Below are 18,759 nucleotides of genomic sequence, written 5' to 3' on the forward strand. Positions count from 1 at the left end.
CTTTTACACCTGTTTTGTCTGGTAAAAAAACAACAACAGTGGTTGGACAATAATAGAATTCAACTCACCAGACACTCTAGTCCAGGGGTGTCCAACCTTGGCAATTTTAAGACTTGTGGACTTCAACTCCCAGAGTTCCTCAGCCAGTTCCTCAGCGAGTTGAAGTCCACAAGTCTTAAAATTGCCAAGGTTGGACACCCCTGCTCTAGTCTATGGGAGGACTGAGAGGCACACTATGGAAACAAAAGAATATTATTTAGGCATCTTGAAGGCACAACAAGGAAAACTTCAATAAGTCTTTAAACTTACAATTAACCTGTGTATAACCAATAAACCAGCCCCCTCTCCCCTCGGGATTTAATAATATTGTTTAATTTGTCTTAACTGTGTCTTAATCTTAATAAAATTTAATTGTTTAATCTTATCGGTGATTATAAAGTATTAATCACTTTATAGTTTCTGAAGATCAATATAGGTTAAAGTCAAGAGATAACGACATACTTGGCTAGTGGCTTCTGGAGAGTAACCAGTTGAGAGTTTTCTATTTGATTTTCTTATTTCAGGGAGAACTAGAGAGGCAGCTGCTTCAGGCCAACCCTATATTGGAGGCTTTTGGAAATGCCAAAACTGTTAAAAATGACAACTCTTCAAGATTTGTAAGTATTTTTTGCTTCATTGCATCATTGTTGAATAATGCCTAAAAGGAAAAGATTGATTGCCTCAAATATATAATATATTGTAAGGGAAATGTCTCCATACGTTGGTGAGGATTAAACTTCTTTTTAAAACAAGATAGACTTCACTTTAGAAACATTTTGAAGATAGAAATATATGCACTAGGATGACATTGTTATATTAAGTACACCTAGAAAGTAACAATAAAAACACAGTTATTATTGTACATTCCTTCCTATTATCACGAGTATTTTAGGCTGTTAATGACAGCTGATTAAAATGGTATAAAGCAGATAAAATCTTTGTCCTTGCTATTCTGTATTTAACTCTAGAAACTATTGACTGTCATTAAGGGATACTCTTTGGTCAGGTGCCTTTGAGGCTATCCTGTGGAATGAGCTGTTGAATTGTGGGAATTTAGAAGAATTGTATGATACAGTCTTGCATTGTTTCAGTTCCTTAACTCCTATGCCTTTTTTCTTTTAAGGGAAAGTTCATTAGAATCAACTTTGATGTAAATGGATACATTGTTGGAGCCAACATTGAGACTTGTATCCTTTTCACCAGTAACACTGATCCAGCAACTCATAATGAAATTGTATAATGGCTTACAAAAAAATGTAGCTGGAAAGCATTGTGAGATTTTACTTGGAAGAGGCAGATTGTCTTAATGAGTGGGAATTTCTGCTTTGTGGAAAATCATAATCACTTAAGATGGAAGAATTGGAAAATTTCTAATTTTAGCCCTGTAAATGAAAACATTTTTCTTTTGAATTCTAGATCTGTCTCTAAACCCACCCACCCTAAGTTCATGATTGTCTATTTGTGAAAATTATATTTAATTTAAGACTATTGCAGGTCAGATTACAAATATGACAGAGCTATGGTTGATACTTCTTTTAAATTGAAACTTTGGGTCATATCTTAAAAAAAACACCTACCAAAGCTATACAAACATTGAAAAATCTTTTGAGTGTCTTTAAAAAAATGATATGGTAAATGAAAATGAAGATACTTCTAGCTCTAGTGTTTATGCCAAAGTGCTATGATAACCACGAGGCTGGCCCATCTGTCTTAGGGACTTTGGTTTACAGCCGTTCCTCAAACCTTTTACCTCATATTTTCTCTCTCTCCAGACTGTGGTATGCTGCTTTCCTGCTGGTTTATCCATTGTGTCCTTCCCTAGTAGGTCATCCCAGTTTAGAAGCTCAGTTTTTGAACATTGGAGATTTTTAAAGCAGCATATCCATTGATATTTTACTTGAAAAGTGCTTCAGTTATGCAATTATCTATGTGTAACATTTAGGATTTCCTCCATTCCTTAACATTCCTAAAGATCTGTTAGAGAAATCAAGAGCTATACGACAGGCTAAAGAAGAAAGGACATTCCATATTTTCTACTACTTGCTGACTGGGGCAGGAGAACACCTGAAGAGTGAGTACTTGATGATAATCACTTTGCTGTTTGACCCAGGCATTTTGATTTATTGGATGTGTCCTCACCCCCCCTTTCATCTTGCTGACTTTCTGTTCCATAGTTTCCCTATTTACAGTACTTGCACCATTTTATAAATATTGGACATAGTTGTTACTAGGCCCAATTATTGTCTTTTATTTAATCGAGCAATAGAAAAAGAAAAAAAGTAATATTATACAGTCATGGCAATAGTTGAAAATTCTCTTCTTACTAAAAATATAATTAATATTGAAATCTCTTACCATGAAACAGCTTGCTATAGAAAACGTAATACAAGCAGTCTTACTTGTGAGTAGTGATATATAATGCCATTCTTGTCATGGGGGATTTAAGTCTAAAGTCTTGCCTTTGAATGTCTATCCAAACAAGATATAACCCAATATTGATGATTTCATTACTTTTTTACTGTTTTAGATGACTTGCTTTTAGAGCCCTACAATAAGTACCGTTTCCTTTCCAATGGACATGTTACAATTCCGGGCCAGCAAGACAAGGACATGTTTCAAGAGACAATGGAGGCAATGAGGATAATGGGTATTCCAGATGATGAGCAGATGGGTAAGATATTCTAGAAATGGCTCAAGAAAAATAAGTGTTATGACAATTATATACAGGTAGTCCTCAACTTACGACCAGATTTGAGCCAAAAATTTCTGTTGCTAAATGAGACAGTTAAGTGAGTTTTGCCCCATTTTACAACCTTTCTTCCCACAGTTGTTAAGTGACTTACTGTAATTGTTTAATTAGTAACATGGTTATTAAGCGAATCTGGCTTTTCCATTGACTTTGCTTGTCATAAAGTTGCACAAAGTGATCACATGACACTGCAGCCATCATAAATATGAGCCAGTTGCCAAGCATCCAAATTTTGATCATGTGTCCATGGGGATGCTACAACGGTCATGTGAAAAATAGTCATGTCTCTTTTCTCCATACCACTGCAATTTCAAACAGTCACTGAGCAAACTGTTGTAAGTCCTGTATGTATATCATGCAATGAACGCTAGTCTTACTACAATTGGAAAAAACAAAATAGGAACAAGTACAAGTAATCAAGTATCAATAGGCAAATAATAGAAAACAATGAATGCAGCTTTATGTGAAGTCAACTAAAACATGTTATCTGTTTTTCATTTAAACATGGAGTGGGAGGATTATGTTTAATGTAGAAAAATAATTTACAATAACAAAATAAACAAGATGCCCACTTTAAGAAATAACACACAGTTCTCTACAATTGGTTTACCATTGATTGGCAACAACACTTCTTGTTTTTAATGGGGTTCCTCTCATTTCCAAACTTTTCACTGGGTCTAATACTTTCAGTACTTCCTGTGACTCACCTGTGGAGATAAAAACCACAGTTTTTTGAAGCACTGCTTGTTGTTATGTGGTCCTTTCATCAAGCATCCATGATTTTCTTTAAGGCAGGAGTGTCAAACTCGCGTCATCATGGCGGCATCATGTGATGTATCAGGACTTTTTCCCCATTTGCTAAACTGGGCATGGCCAATACATGACGCATCTGGCCCATGGACTGGGAGTTTGACAGCCTTGCTTTAAGGCATGAGAATTAACTATGAAACTTAACACAAGATTAATAATAAAAAATGGCACACTATACATTGAGGCAGCCTTATAATTATTATTTTCATGAGGGAGAAAATTGAAAACTGAATATGGGTGGGCTGGTTACCACAAACTTTTTATTATGTTTGCTTGAAAGCATAGCTAAAACTCCAGGTTTGTTGTCATTCTAACAGCTGTTCAATGTTTGCTGAACACTAATAAAAGTTTGAGATATTCACTTGGATAATTGGGAAGACAGGATGTATGCTTCTGTTTCTACCATATTTCAACCCTTAAACTGCCTTAAACAAACAGGCAAACTTGCAACATATGGAAGCCATTTAGGCTAAAGGTTCTACCCATCAAAATAGTATTTGTTTAAAAATGGAAATGGAACTAATTTGTTGGCTAATCATTGGGACATTTCATGCACAAAATGTCCCAATAAGGTATTGTTATTTCTATCTTAGAATATGTTTTGTAGAGTAATTATTAGAAACTGCTCACTACTACCTCATGTGGAGAGCTATATAACTACAATTCTATATTGGAAATATACATTTTGTATAATAAATAAGGCATAGGAAAATTCATTTCCTGTTCTCTGTGGTAGCTCAGGTGCTTTTATTAAGTCCTATGTTTCTTTGTTCGGAAATTGTATTATTTTTAGTGAAAGGAAAAATGCTTTCATTTATTGCTAAACTTCCGCAGAATAGAGATGGAAATGGGTCTGGAAAAATTTCAGTGATTGTAAAAGAACAAGATTTTGTAAAGGGTGGATCTAAGAGGTGGGTGGCTTGCAAAAACAAACTGCTGAGAGTTGAAGCTGCTCAGTTGCCACAAAATGCCAGCTGGTGTGATAAGATAAAACTGGATGGGAAGGGGTATGGAATTGCCATGAACAGGTCACATGGGTATAACTGTATCCAGGGAATGAAACATTTTTAGATTAAAAAAATCTAACTGAACACTTAAAAAATTTGTATTGCTGCTTTGTTTCCCATCCAGGACTACTAAGGGTTATTTCTGGTGTTCTTCAGCTTGGGAATATTATTTTCAAGAAAGAACGTAACACAGATCAGGCGTCTATGCCAGACAATACAGGTAGATACATTTTTCTAGATATGGATTTCTTTTCTTTGTATAGTTCATATTGTAAATTTAAAAACAGGTGTATCATTAAATGATTTTTATGGTTGTCTCATCATTAAATGAGATCAACTGGTATTTTTCTCCAAACTTTGATATCAGTGAAGAGGTTATGGTTGAATTATCCATGTCAGACTGCATGAATACTTCTAATGAATAGAAGCTAGTATTCTGTAAACATTTTCCAGAAATAAAATTAGAGATGGTTCTCCATTGGAGACGTTCTCAGCAAAAATCTTCAAAAATCAGTTCTCTATTTAGGCAACACATTCATTAAAAATTATTTGGAAGAAATGCATTGGACCTTTCACGAGTACAGTATACAATCCTCTTTCTGGGAAGGGAGGATGTATAGGGATCACTTGTGCCCTTTTATAGATGAATCCTTTCCTTTCAATTCTAGTCTCCCAGATGTACTCATTAGGGACCAGGAGAATTTGCTGCAAGTATTCATCTTTTCTGAATAGAATCTAAGAAGTTAAAATACTAAGCATCTTCTTTTGCCTTTCTCTCTTGTAGCTGCTCAGAAAGTTTCTCACCTTCTAGGAATCAATGTTACAGACTTCACCAGAGGCATTCTCACCCCTCGCATCAAAGTGGGCCGAGATTATGTTCAAAAGGCTCAGACTAAAGAGCAAGTATGTATTATACAATATATGACGTCAGCTTTCTCAGGTGACATTAATCAGATAGCAGTGAGCTTTCAAACTGAATGTCCATGGTCTACTTTTCTGGTACCCATTTTACCCGCATTTTCAGAAGCAGATTGAATTGCTTTGTAATATTATTCTCAGCAGCTCATAGGCAACTGGACAAAAACTGACTGGCTCTTGCATTTGAACTTGGCAAGTTGATATCTGATTGGTCCAAATTTTAGGTATTATGCAGTTGCAACATATGTAAACCCAGTTTTATTGTAGAATAAGCCACTTAGATGTAGAAAAGTAAATAGAAAGAATGAACCTGGCTGGCCATCTTAATTGATTAGTCTATGACTGCAACACTAAAGATAATGCTATTAAATATAAGTTGTCTTTCATCCTAACCTAGAGACCTAGAACTCACATTCTCCTAGTTTTTAGGCCAGTAGCAGTCCACTACACGGATGTAGAGAAAGACTGGAAGGAATTGAAATAACTCAGAAATTCAGATCTGTAAACATAGATTCATTATTGGAGGGTGAGGTTTTTTGTTTTGCTATCTGGAATGTACAATAGATTTGTTACCTTTTTCCAGGCTGATTTTGCTATTGAAGCTCTGGCCAAAGCTACATATGAACGCATGTTCCGTTGGCTGGTGATGCGCATCAACAAGGCATTGGATAAGACAAAGAGGCAGGGAGCTTCTTTTATAGGAATCCTTGACATTGCGGGATTTGAAATCTTTGAAGTAAGTGAAAGGGAACAGTTGTTTAATTAATCCATTTGACATAATCTAAACATCTCCATGAAGGAAGCATATTTGATACATTTTGCTTCTTTAAGCAACAAAGAATTTAATAGAAATGTGTTTTTATAGAACTTAACAGTCAATTTATATTTAGTTCCTAATTTAAAAATGTATCAAATATGCTTGAATTAAGTTGATATACGCCTAAATAAGCGAGGACTTGGAGTTAATGCTCTAGGCTAAAACATAAAAAAATAAATAAATTACATACTGTTACCTGAAGAGCTCATTTGAATTATCTTTGCATTTTAATGGTCTCAGACAGTAAGAGGATGTTTCATTACCTATGTACCTCCAACCCTTCCTGAAATGCTAAAGGGGTCCACCTTTATTAACTTTAAGCACTGTGATGTGATGCCTCTATGATACATAATTTTCTTTAGTCTTGGAGAGAAGGGACAAAATATTTAGGATACAGACAGAAAGTCAGAAGGAACGATTCTTTTGAAGAAACTGGATGAATTTGCTTTAAAATGTAAAAATAAAGTGCCAGTTGCTTTTCTGTTTGAGATTTAGTTTAGTAAAGAAAAATGTGTTAAGTATTTGCTTTAAAAATTTCATTTTGTAGCAGAAATTTTGTAGCATTTGGGGATAGATTTGTTGCTATGAAATAAATTATCAATAAAATGACAGTCTTGATTATGGCCCATAATGCTGTTAAGATGGCCCTGGGTAGATGGAATTTAAACATGCTTTTTCTTTTCTATCTGCAATAGCTGAACTCATTTGAACAGATGTGCATTAATTACACCAATGAAAAGTTGCAGCAGCTCTTCAACCACACCATGTTCATTTTGGAACAAGAAGAATACCAGCGGGAGGGCATAGAGTGGAACTTCATTGACTTTGGCCTGGACTTGCAGCCTTGCATTGATCTTATAGAAAAACCAGTGAGTGAGGCATCTTGTCATGATTATTAGCAGATGGTAGCCAGTTCACTAAGGAGAGCCAGTATGTATGTATGTATGTATGTATGTATGTATGTATGTATGTATGTATAAATATATATATGTATGTGTATGTTAAATAGTTTAATCATTTTTTAGGGATGGAGAGAAAAATGTTAAGTTTGTAGAGTTCAATTCTTCTAATTCTAAAACACTTTAGATTGGAAAACATGAAAAATTAAGGCAAGATTTGGCGAAAGAGGTGCTGAAAAACAGCTCTGACCTATACAGGAAGCCATTCTTGAGTACAAATGAAAATAGTATTTGTGCCTTTTATCCTGAAGTGTTAAATCTTGGCAAGAATGTTTATTAACTTTTTTTTAAAATTAGGCTGGTCCTCCTGGCATTTTGGCACTGTTGGATGAAGAGTGCTGGTTTCCAAAGGCTACAGACAAAAGCTTTATAGAGAAGGTGGTGCAAGAGCAAGGCTCTCATCCTAAATTCCAAAAACCAAAACAGCTGAAAGATAAAGCTGACTTCTGCATTATACACTATGCTGGCAAAGTAAGTACTCTTAGTGTAAAGAGAGACTAAAATGCTTCTAAATCTGCAGCTGCAGTAATCTAAACTGATTGATTTTTTTGGGGGGGGGGGAGAGTTCTTCAATAGTGCAAGAGGGTGCATAATCACTTATCCCACAAGATAATAGGAAGCATGTTGACCACATTTTTTTGTGGTAGCACACTAATATAAAATCCTGCCATGAAACAATTCTTATTTTCTCAGGGTAATGTTGTGAGCCTGTATTTTGGAAGAGCAGAATCATGACTTTTATGGATTCTGTGCCTTTGACTATTAATCATTGTTAACTTGATGTTTCCAGCATTTTTAAGGGGTCTTAGGTCATTCACATAGAGTTCATTGTTTGTGCAATGGATCTAGACCAGTGTTTAATCTCAAAATAGAGAGATTCATAACCTTGTCTCTTTAGATATTACTGAGGCAATTTGATAATGTGTAGTTAATATTGGCAACAAATGTCTTGTCTAGGTTGATTATAAAGCTGATGAGTGGCTGATGAAGAACATGGACCCTCTTAATGATAATGTTGCTACTCTGCTACACCAGTCCTCTGATAAGTTTGTATCTGACCTATGGAAAGATGGTATGTAATGATATTGCTTTTCTTGTTTTTCTTTAAGAGTGTTGTCCTTTGTTTGGAAGAAGCATGAGTTTGAGTGGCCTCCTCTTAAAATTGACCGTTGCCATTTTCATTTCTCTTAAAATGCTTGACAATATGGTATTTCTCCTGTTACTGAAATACATTGGACCCTTTCCCAGTTCATCAGGCAGCAGAATAACATTCAAGCATATGTTCCTCAGAACACCCCATCCAAATTTGGGATCAAAAGTCTATTTTTGCCTATTCCAGTGTTCTTAGATATCTTGCTCTACAGAATATTTCTTGCTTTAAATTTTACTATTACTGTCTCTTTTCTTGGGTTTTTCTTTGACGTCTCTGTTGCAGAGATACAGAACGCTCAGAGAGCCTATTTCTATCAACATTTTCCTATTCTTCATCTAGAACCAGGTGACTGAGCAATGCAGCTATTGTGTTGTGTGTGATTCCTTCTAGAACCATGCAAGAAATGCTTCCATTAACTTCCTATTTTTTCCTGTTTCTGCTTGTCTGTCTCATTCAGTTCCTCTGCTTTTTGCTAGTAGCTTCCTCTTGAACATTGAAAAAACTGATTTTTAAGCAAGTTGTGATCTTGCAGATACAACAAAGACATATAGATAATATCTTAAATCTCTCACCAATGGAAGCTGTTTCTGGTTTGAAATCATGTACTGATTATGAGGCCAGTTACACCATTAAAATTGGCAACCAACCAAGATTGGCTCCAATCTGATCATTGTGTGTATAAAAAACCCATGAAATATATTAATGGCTACTAAGAACTGCTGTAACTAGTTAAAATAATATAGCTGATCATCTCTGGTAAATTTCTTTTTTGAAAAATTAAATATTTTCTGTCTCCAAATAGTTACTTGGACATCAATTCTTCCAAAGAGCATTTTGGCCCGGTCTCAATGATAGCACAAGTATCATTATTTTACATCAGTTTTGAAAACTTTCTTCCTCTTGAGTCAATTGAACAGTTATTTTTAAGAGAAAAAAGCAATATCTTGATTTTATAACCAAGCCATATGAATCATGCTTCTTGTAATTTCCTCATTTCACTGTTAGCAACTTAAAGGCTTCCTTTGGGTATTATTATTGATTTTAATAAGTTTTCTCATATGATTAAGAATAGAAGAGTTGCCTTGGCTGCTATCAACCATTAATGACTTGATTAGTTCCAATCTGTCCAATTAGTTTTAATCTGTCCAATTCCAAAATATTCTGTCTGCTACAATGCCTATCATCCTGAGTAATTCTATAAAAACTACTTTTTTCCTACTAAAGCAGTCAGTGCATGATATATTCTTTAATCATCTTAGCATTCTGGTACATTGACAGCAAGAAAATAAAATGAATGAACGGGTTTGGTTGCTTAGTGCAATGGCATTATACATAGTATTGAAATACTCTCTCTTTGTGCATTACATCAGCTAAAATATATTCTCTATATCACCTGGAATGTTTGGCTACAGTTTTATAAATTCTACATATTAAATAAATAATTCTAATGATATAAGTTGCTGTGTACTACAGAAGAAATTTAAACATACTGCTTTCAATATTTTTTCAACCTGTTTAAGTAAATGGATCTATTCCCTAGTGATAAGCTTATGTTTGACTATTTGTCATAATTTTGAATTACTTGATACCATTACTTCAAGTAGTTTGCATGAAAAAAAACCTTTATCCATGAGATGGATCCAACCTGTACTTGTTGACTGTTTGCTTTCTGTTTTTGTTGTTATTTCAATATAAATTATGAGAGTTCTATATCTACAAAGAGATGAAACAATTTCTTTTTGCATCCTTATTAAGTTATGCATTCAATCATGAAAATTAGGGAGAACAATCTAATAGTCCTGTGTATTTCCACCAGTTGACCGCATCGTTGGACTGGATCAGGTTGCTGGCATCTCAGATTCAGCATTACCTGGAGCCTTTAAAACCAGGAAAGGCATGTTCCGAACAGTAGGACAATTGTATAAAGAACAACTAGCCAAACTGATGGCTACTCTGAGGAACACCAATCCCAACTTTGTCCGTTGTATCATCCCTAATCATGAGAAGAAGGTAAAGTTCAACATTTTGGATACTAAAAGTAACATTAGATCATATATGGACCATATATGAACCTTAGAAGTGATTTAATGAGGACTATAAATATTGGTGTTCTTTTTGATGTATTTATAATTGTGTTTCTGCTTTGAACATATTTGCCATTCCTAAAATTTCTAGAAGGAATACTAAATGTCAAAAGTATTTCTATGTGAAACAGTGAATATCAAGCAAGACCTCTTTACTTGAATGTCCCAAAGGTGCTTTTTCAGGAGGCAACTGGACTTTCTTGCCTCCTGAAAAAGTACCTTTGGGACAACCATGACTTGGATGACTGGGAATCTCTACAGTCTTTACTTGAGTATAGCCTGCAAAGTATTGTATGACAATAGATAATGGGATATATATGCGCACATAAAATTTACGAAGCTGAGAAACAGGATTATAAATCAAGAGAGCAAGAAAAAACATTGTAGCAAGAGCAAGAAGTAACATTTTCCATACCTTTTAGTTGCTGAAATACATGTGCTTTTTAAAAAAAAATGTCCAAAAGAGAAAAATGTCCAAAAGAGACATGTTTTCTTCATCCAGCAGAAGGCAGTTGATATTAGAACCAAGAGAGGGAATTTGGTAATAAAAAGTCACAACTGAAGAAACTCAGCTTTTTGCTCATGCCTGCTGAACCCCAGATGGGTGCAGATGCGGAGATGGGGGATTCAGGGATGGGTGGGGAGGAATGCTTTGTCAGTATGGGATGAAACAGTTAATAGAAAAAAAGATCATAACTGAAAAAAACACATTAATTTGGACCTGAAAGTAAATTGATTGAAACCATCTTGAAGTCATATGTTCCATCTCATCCCTCAAGGAGGCCCATTTGAATACATATTACAGTAATCTGCTTTTTATGTTTTAGTATGACTTTAGCCAGAGATGTTCTCTAAAGGGAAGTGTAAAACGGAACACACAGTATAGATCCTGGGCTGCAGTGTCTCGGTAACCATGTGATATATAGAGATTCTGTTAATATGTGTATTTTCTTCACAGGCTGGAAAACTGGATCCACACTTGGTTTTGGATCAGCTTCGTTGCAATGGAGTCCTGGAAGGGATCCGTATCTGCCGGCAAGGTTTCCCTAACAGAGTTGTCTTCCAGGAGTTCAGACAAAGGTAAACTTGAGTTATAGTTTCAGATTGTAAGGTAGATTATTAACTCAAGATTGTTGGCTTCTGTGTTCATTTTTTTAGTATGCTTTAGCTACTGCATTAAATAATATTTTGTTCATTCTATGGTAATATATAATCTGTTCAGCATTTAATAGTATCAGAGATATGTGAATACTGAGTGCCCGGGGGTGGGGAGGTATAAACAGGATCATACCTGCAGGCTCATCCTATTAACATGTCTTTTTGTGCTAGTAAGTATGATGCTAAAAGCTGCAATATCAGTTATAACATGTTTTTGATACAACTTCAAACAAGGTTGCTTCATTTTTTTAAAATTAAAAACTGAGTCATCTTCCAGAATTCCATTGGAAAACAATCTTGTTATTCCTAGTTTATGTTTCATGCACTTAAATACAATTTAATGACTATATTATTTCTCCTTCTAGATATGAGATCTTGACTCCAAATGCAATTCCTAAAGGTTTCATGGATGGAAAACAAGCTTGTGTGCTCATGGTAAGTCTCCTGTTTGAAATGAAGTTGTAAGAAGTATACAGAGAAGCTAAATTCACTCCTTCGTTAACTGGCATACTCTGAAATTTGAATGTTTAAAACTTCTAAATCAGTCCTCCCAACTGATGTGTTCTATAGAAAATAAAACTTCCTAAGTACATGACCATTTAAAGTAATCTGGAGGGCCCCAGTTTATGGAAAATGCATTTAATATTTTATATTGAATTAATCTCAGTTAATGATTTCATTCATTCATTCATTCATTCATTCATTCAATTTGTGTAGCCATCTACCTCAAACCAGTGACTCTGGAGAGCAAACAATTAAAACAGAACAGTTAAAACATAATACCAACAAGGAATTAAATAAAAATTGTAGTCAGGAAATATAGTCAGTCTGTGTCAATATAACCAGGAAATGGGGCCCTTCACACACTAGGGACCCCAGGCCATTACACAATAGCAAGATTTTCAAGATATTTTGAATGGCCAGCAGGGTTAGAGCCATTCTAATCTCTAAGAAGGAGAATATTCCAGAAGGCAGGGGCTATGGCATCATCTAGTCTCCACCAACTGTCATTCCTTGACTGATGGGACCTGAAGCTGTCCATCCTGCCAGACCAGATTAGATGGCTAGAATCAGTTAGAATAAGACAGTCCCTCGTGTGTGTCCCAAACTATGATGGGTTTTAAAAGTGACCAGCAGCATCCAGAAAAACACTGGCAACAATGTGGCTCCCGGAGCAGTGATGTTATTTGTGCTGAATAGCCCACACCATTTATAGCTTGTGTAGCTGAAGCTGTTTTAAGGTAAATGTTCTAGTTGTTGATAGTTTCAGAACAGAAGATTATATGTCCTGAAACTCCTTTTTTAAGGAGTTTGCCTCAGTTAACAAAGTTCTGAAGATTGCTGAGTATTGGACTGTATAACTGAATATTTGAGAGGCTTGTGCCAAGTTCCTTTAGCTTGTTTAAAGACTGAGTGTGATAAGAAATGATAAATGAATACATTTTTCAATATTGACAACTTAACTCTTTCATTTTAGATCAAAGCCTTAGAGCTAGACCCAAATCTTTATCGAATTGGACAGAGCAAAGTGTTTTTCCGAGCAGGAGTCCTTGCTCACCTTGAAGAAGAAAGAGACTTGAAGATCACCGATGTCATCATTGGGTTCCAAGCATGCTGTAGAGGCTACTTAGCTAGAAAGTAGGTATACGGTAATGCACAATCCTTTTTCATTAATGTCATTAGCTGACAGCAAATTGCTGGTAATTCTGAATTTAGTCAACTTTGAAAATTGGCAAACAAGATCTTTTAAAGTAGGTAAATGGTGTGTGTGTATGTGTAAATTTTGTCATGGAGAAGAAAGAATTGAGAATTAAAGACAAGGATAGGAAAGGAAAAGTGCAATTGTGTGACAGCTCTACTAATGAGTAAGAATGAAAGAATCTGAGGATACTTCTTTTTTCCATTTCAGGGCTTTTGCCAAACGCCAGCAACAATTAACAGCAATGAAGGTGCTGCAGAGGAACTGTGCTGCCTATTTAAAGCTTCGCAACTGGCAGTGGTGGCGACTGTTTACAAAGGTATGACTTGGAAGAAACTTCAGGAATAGGAAGATCAGCCATAGTGCTAGGCATCCATTCTTCACTAGTTGCTCTGTCCAGTTAGGCCAAATACTCCTCCAGTGATAAATCTGTAACTGTGAAATAACTTACTCCTGAAATGGTCTCTCGGCAGGTAAAGCCACTGTTGCAAGTGAGTAGGCAAGAAGAAGAAATGCTGGCCAAGGAAGAAGAGTTGCTGAAAGTGAAGGAAAAGCAGGTGGCTGCCGAAGGCAGATTGACCGAAATGGAAACTCTCCATACACAGGTGAATAAGTGGTTAGCCTTCTGATATGTCCCTTTGTTACTTGTTCATATTCTTAAAGTATTGTAACTGACTTTGGGGGTAGACTTTTATAAGCTTATGTTTCACATTAATGGTTGAATAGTTATAAAATGGATGGCTGCTTTTGTGTTTTTTTTTAAAGTTTGGTAAAGAGCACAGAATACTTTTCATCGTAGATGCAGCATCATGTAAAATACATATTTCTGTGTATTCTTTTATCTACATTAAAATGATCTGTGAAGTAAGGAGGTAAATTTCTTTATAGGATGGACTATTATTTGGAATGGAGTGGTACAATTTTCCCACATTAAAAAAAAGACACCCCTTATCCTCCCTTCCCTGATACATAGCTAATAGTATATAAAGTTGTATGCGTACGTTTCCTTGATACAGACTTGTATATACAATAATAGGGGTCCAGGGGTTTCTCGGAACTGTTTACACCTGATTCATGCAGGGCAAGATAGTTTATTCATTTGCCATTGCATAAATCACTTCTCCTGTGGAGTGCTTTTAAATGTCAGCTAGTGTTCCACTTAATCTATTCTATACCTCTTCTAACAGGGAGAAATGTATGACTGACAGGCTAAAAAGTTAGGATTAAGAAACAGCGCATATAGGAATTCAAATGCAGATAGTATTGTGCGGCTACAGAGCATTTGAAGTTTGATTTCAAGGATCATATTAAAATGAAGGACAAAATTGTTTCTAGGAAGTAATGGAAGCTTAGAATAGCTACTGATATGGATCAATGTAAGCTGCACATGAATAATATACAACACATAAAACTATGAAAAAAAAATTGTGGAGGTAAACCAGTGAAGTAAACCATGAAATAAGATCTGCTTTTTCTGCTGTTATTTTAAAACTTTTTGCTTCCGATTTTTAAAATCCATTAACATAGGAATGGAAATCCTTGAATTTACACTACTACACTAATGGCATGGACAATAAACAGACTGAATCACCCGTCATGGTGTGAATAAAACCTATCATTGGTTTGCTTGCAGAAACTTCAGCAAAATTATAAATTATTTGGCTTGTGATTTTCTTGTTCAGCTCATGACAGAGAAAATGCAGTTACAAGAGCAGTTACAAGCAGAGATAGAGCTCTGTGCTGAGGCAGAGGAGATCAGAGCCCGCCTGACAGCTAAAAAACAAGAGCTGGAGGAGATATGCCATGACTTGGAATCTAGAGTGGAGGAAGAAGAGGAACGGTGCCAGCATCTACAAACTGAGAAAAAGAAGATGCAGCAAAACATTCAGGTAACATACAGAACAGGAGTGTTGACATATTTCAATACCTAATGATTGATGTAGTCATGGAGGTGAAAGAAGACAGTATAACAAAAGATAGCAGAATGTGGGTGATGGACAAAAGTGGGTTCTGTAAAGTCATGTCTCCATTATTGGTTTTGTTATTTCCATTCAGATATTCTAGCTGTTGAAAAAAAGATGGGCTTATAATTCTTAGAAAGGGATGGCAGAATCTAAGGCTGGCCTGGATACTTTATGCCATGTTTTTCCTTGTCTGTGCAGGAGCTGGAAGAGCAGCTGGAAGAAGAAGAAAGTGCTAGACAAAAACTACAACTGGAGAAAGTTACCACTGAAGCAAAATTAAAGAAACTGGAGGAAGACTTGATAGTCTTTGAAGATCAGAACTGCAAATTGGCCAAGGTAAACAAAATTTTGCTATATGGTGAAGTGGGAAAAGAGATGAAACATACGATATCATTTTCATCATGAATATGATAATTTATATTACTTCTAGTTTCCTTTGCCAAACTCTGGTAGTGTATAAATAACTGGAGATTGTTAATAAGATAACTTTGTTCTGTACGTACCAAATAGATATTTCTAATCCATTTGGTATTTGCGAAAGGTCTTAAATGCCTGTAATTTCTGCAATTAACATTTTGAACAGATATCTTGATTCCCTACATCCCCCAATGCAATTATTGTTCCATCTAATCAAACTATTCAATTAGGAGTACACTTAATATAGAATGAAAAGGAAGATTTTTTTTATATTTATTTTTGTGGAATGCTTCATTAAAGGAGTGGTGAGATTCAATTTTTTTTACTACCGGTTCTGTCGGCGTGGCTTGGTGGGCATGGCAGGGGGAGGATACTGTAAAATCTCCAGTCAGAGGCGGTATTTGCCGGTTCTCTTGAACTACTCAAAATTTCCACTAGCGGTTCTCCAGAACTGGTCAGAACCTGCTGAATACCACCTCTGGATTAGAGGGTATCAAATTATGATTTTAATCCAACTGTTTAGTTGGGAGGTAGGATCGGTGTTGACACAAACTCTCCATAGGCCTGAAGTTGGAAAAAGCTACTTCAGTTGATTGAATATTTATCATTGATTGCTGTTACTTCTGTTAGTTCTTTAGAAGTATCAATATCGAGACCAGAGCCAGTAACTTCATTAAGAATGAAATGGTACAGGGAGTAACTACAGCACAGCTATAGCTGATCACTTGTATCACTAAACCACTTGTCTCACTGGTGAGAAGAGTATGTGAATATCAAGATGATGATTGATGATTAACAAATGTTGATCTTCCTTTCGGGGAAAAGTAAATTCACGATACATTTTATATTTTTTTGGCACTTTTCAAAAGTATAAGCAATTATTCAAAAACATGATCATGGCAAATAAATTACTTCAAAAGATTGCTTGAATTTTGTTTTTATACAACCTTTATATGTTTAGATAATTTTACATTTAATTTTAAATATTTTTAATGTGTATTTAATGCTTTTGTGAGGTGTCTTGGTCAATCAATTGCAGGAAGTTCTTTCTTGTGGAAATACAGAGCTTCAGCAAAAGTTGCAGAGATTTCTGCCATGGGCTAAATATGTTGTGTTATGTACAGTTGTTTCTAAATATTGAAAGTAAGTAATAGCAAAAAGAGGTTTCAGTGGTCAAATGTTGGCTTTCTTAAAAAAAAGAAGTCAATAATTATTTGGATACAGGCCTCCTAGCACCAAAGAATCATTAAGGACCCAGGTATACCACATGCTGCCCTAGCTCCATTTTTGTGAGCTCCAGTCTGCCCTCCCTAGATTACAATTGAGATTTGGCAATGTGATTTTCCCCATATTATTTTTTGTTAAAAGAAAGGGTAAAAAAAAATTCCTTGGGTATTTATTTTGTCTTGTAATCCCTATTAACTCTTAACCTTTCCCAATATTCTGAAATTTTTGATCCCATTGATTTTAGTGGTATGTCACCAGCTAAGCTCTTGAAGAAGTGTTAAAAATAAAATACATGACCCCTAAAGTAGTCCATACTTGATCTAGGAAATTATGGTGACTGTATAATATTTCTGATTTTCAATTATTGAGGCATTTCAGTATATTGCTAGGAAATAGCTCGGATATGATTAATTTCATTTAAAAGATTCATTTAGTAAATACCAACTTGATATCCTGAAGGATTTATGACAGCAAATGTTTTTATCATACACATTTTATTTTTTAGGAAAAGAAATTATTGGAAGAGAGGATTGCAGAGTTCACTACTAACTTGACAGAGGAAGAAGAAAAATCAAAGAGTTTAGCTAAACTCAAGAACAAGCATGAGGCTATGATAACAGAATTGGAAGGTAGGAGAAAAACCTTCATAGAGGTGGATTTATTCAGCCTCTCCTCATTAGAATTTCTTACTCACCATACAAAAGTGGTTGCATCTTTATTGGAGACTGAATCTCAAAGAGTTAATGTCACAATAATAGAGTATTTGTATGTGGCATATTGATCAGTCAGATAGAACCATTCAGTGGCTGATCGGTTGAAGGTTACACACTCAGGCAAGCTGTGCTCTGAATAAAAACTGTCTAAAATAGACAAGTAAGGAAGAAGGGCTAGTTTAATTTCTCCTCCTGAGGGAATATCTTCTTGTGTATACAGTGGTGTCTGAATCTTTAGGTTTCTGTTGCAGCTAGTAACTAAAAGATAGATGTCTGTAGTTATTAATTATACTGGCTTAAGGGTTAAACATTTTTAAAATTGACTATCATTCTAACATTCAGAATGTTAGTGATGGTTTTTCACCATCTCCATAAAGATGATGATGTCTGCTTTAGCCTCAATGTTTTGTGGAGAGGAATGAATTAACCCAAAGAGGTCCAAAGGCAATATTTCTCACTCTTGGGTTTCATTTTAATGTGGAAGCCTGAACTGGGAACTATGCTGTAGGTCATCATCTCTGCCACATACAAGTGTAAGTTGTTACACTTTGGCTATTTGTGTATTTGAATAGTATTTTGAAATCGGAGATGCATCTAAATCTATTATTTCTTTCAGAACGATTACGCCGGGAAGAAAAGCACCGTCAAGAATTGGAAAAGACTCGCAGAAAACTAGAGGGAGACTCCACAGATCTACACGATCAAATCGCTGAACTGCAAGCTCAAATAGCAGAACTAAAAATGCAGCTGGCAAAAAAAGAAGAGGAGCTTCAAGCAGCTTTGGCTAGGTGAGCTTAGTTGTATTTCTAATTGGAGATGGGATAGGGATAGCAGACCTGTAACTTAAAAAAAAAAAAAAAGATTCATGACGTCTCATGACCTATCAGTTGGCATCAGTTTAAAGCACTCTAATAGTTAGCCTCCTCAAACTAACCAGTATTGATACTTTCTCTGGTATGGAAAAATGAAACCAAGCATTTCAAATAGAATCCAATTATAGATGTAACAAGTTCACATATTAATAACTTGTTAGAATAGCATTTAG

General features: G+C 35.4%; 1 protein-coding gene across 7 annotated transcripts in view; it reads left to right on the forward strand.

Annotated features, from left to right (window-relative positions):
• MYH9 (myosin heavy chain 9) overlaps nucleotides 1-18,759 on the forward strand; it is a 68,053-nt gene that overhangs the window by 32,967 nt on the left and 16,327 nt on the right. For all 7 annotated transcript variants that reach the window (XM_087968355.1, XM_087968357.1, XM_087968360.1 and 4 more), the window contains exons 6-25: nucleotides 564-656; nucleotides 1,163-1,226; nucleotides 2,012-2,110; nucleotides 2,567-2,710; nucleotides 4,730-4,825; nucleotides 5,390-5,508; nucleotides 6,107-6,259; nucleotides 7,036-7,209; nucleotides 7,597-7,770; nucleotides 8,257-8,371; nucleotides 10,269-10,462; nucleotides 11,495-11,616; nucleotides 12,060-12,129; nucleotides 13,172-13,332; nucleotides 13,604-13,712; nucleotides 13,867-13,998; nucleotides 15,076-15,282; nucleotides 15,556-15,693; nucleotides 17,507-17,630; nucleotides 18,331-18,502. In XM_087968355.1, coding sequence (XP_087824481.1) covers nucleotides 564-656; nucleotides 1,163-1,226; nucleotides 2,012-2,110; nucleotides 2,567-2,710; nucleotides 4,730-4,825; nucleotides 5,390-5,508; nucleotides 6,107-6,259; nucleotides 7,036-7,209; nucleotides 7,597-7,770; nucleotides 8,257-8,371; nucleotides 10,269-10,462; nucleotides 11,495-11,616; nucleotides 12,060-12,129; nucleotides 13,172-13,332; nucleotides 13,604-13,712; nucleotides 13,867-13,998; nucleotides 15,076-15,282; nucleotides 15,556-15,693; nucleotides 17,507-17,630; nucleotides 18,331-18,502 — 2,660 coding nt within the window. The remainder of the gene's footprint in view (nucleotides 1-563; nucleotides 657-1,162; nucleotides 1,227-2,011; nucleotides 2,111-2,566; nucleotides 2,711-4,729; nucleotides 4,826-5,389; nucleotides 5,509-6,106; nucleotides 6,260-7,035; nucleotides 7,210-7,596; nucleotides 7,771-8,256; nucleotides 8,372-10,268; nucleotides 10,463-11,494; nucleotides 11,617-12,059; nucleotides 12,130-13,171; nucleotides 13,333-13,603; nucleotides 13,713-13,866; nucleotides 13,999-15,075; nucleotides 15,283-15,555; nucleotides 15,694-17,506; nucleotides 17,631-18,330; nucleotides 18,503-18,759) is intronic.

The sequence above is a fragment of the Notechis scutatus genome, chromosome 6, assembly GCF_049901735.1.
Source record: "Notechis scutatus isolate UNSWTSFEM ecotype Mainland chromosome 6, rNotScu1.2, whole genome shotgun sequence".
Lineage (NCBI taxonomy): Eukaryota > Metazoa > Chordata > Lepidosauria > Squamata > Elapidae > Notechis > Notechis scutatus.